The sequence below is a fragment of the Penaeus monodon genome, chromosome 25 (genome assembly GCF_015228065.2).
Source record: "Penaeus monodon isolate SGIC_2016 chromosome 25, NSTDA_Pmon_1, whole genome shotgun sequence".
Lineage (NCBI taxonomy): Eukaryota > Metazoa > Arthropoda > Malacostraca > Decapoda > Penaeidae > Penaeus > Penaeus monodon.
The window spans coordinates 40,063,050-40,063,401 of NC_051410.1; the positions used below are offsets into that span (position 1 = coordinate 40,063,050).

General features: G+C 39.8%; 1 protein-coding gene across 1 annotated transcript in view; it reads left to right on the forward strand.

Moving 5' to 3' along the window:
* The window catches only part of LOC119589267 (ATP-binding cassette sub-family F member 2-like), a gene marked incomplete in the record, with an annotated part of 10,709 nt that overhangs the window by 7,005 nt on the left and 3,352 nt on the right, over positions 1 to 352 (forward strand). The window contains 1 exon segment of the mRNA XM_037937886.1: positions 40 to 204. Coding sequence (XP_037793814.1) covers positions 40 to 204 — 165 coding nt within the window.

The following is a 352-nucleotide window of genomic DNA, read 5'->3' on the forward strand; positions in this document are numbered from 1 at the left end:
TGAATCGACATTTACTTGGTCTTTCTCAAATTTTTGCAGAACTACATTGCGAGATTCGGTCACGGTTCAGCTAAGCTTGCACGTCAGGCACAGTCCAAGGAAAAGACCCTGGCTAAGATGGTCGCAGGTGGTCTTACGGAGAAAGTTTCTAGGGACAGAACACTTACCTTCTACTTCCCAGAGTGTGGGACAATTCCCCCTCCAGTAAGATTATGGAAGATAGTTTTTATTGAATGTTGAATTGTTATTATCACAGTTTACTTTATAACCCTTCATTTGTGTAAAGAATGTGTAGTTGCAAATGTTATCATGTGTGCATAATGCTTGACTTTCTATTTAACCCGTTATTGAC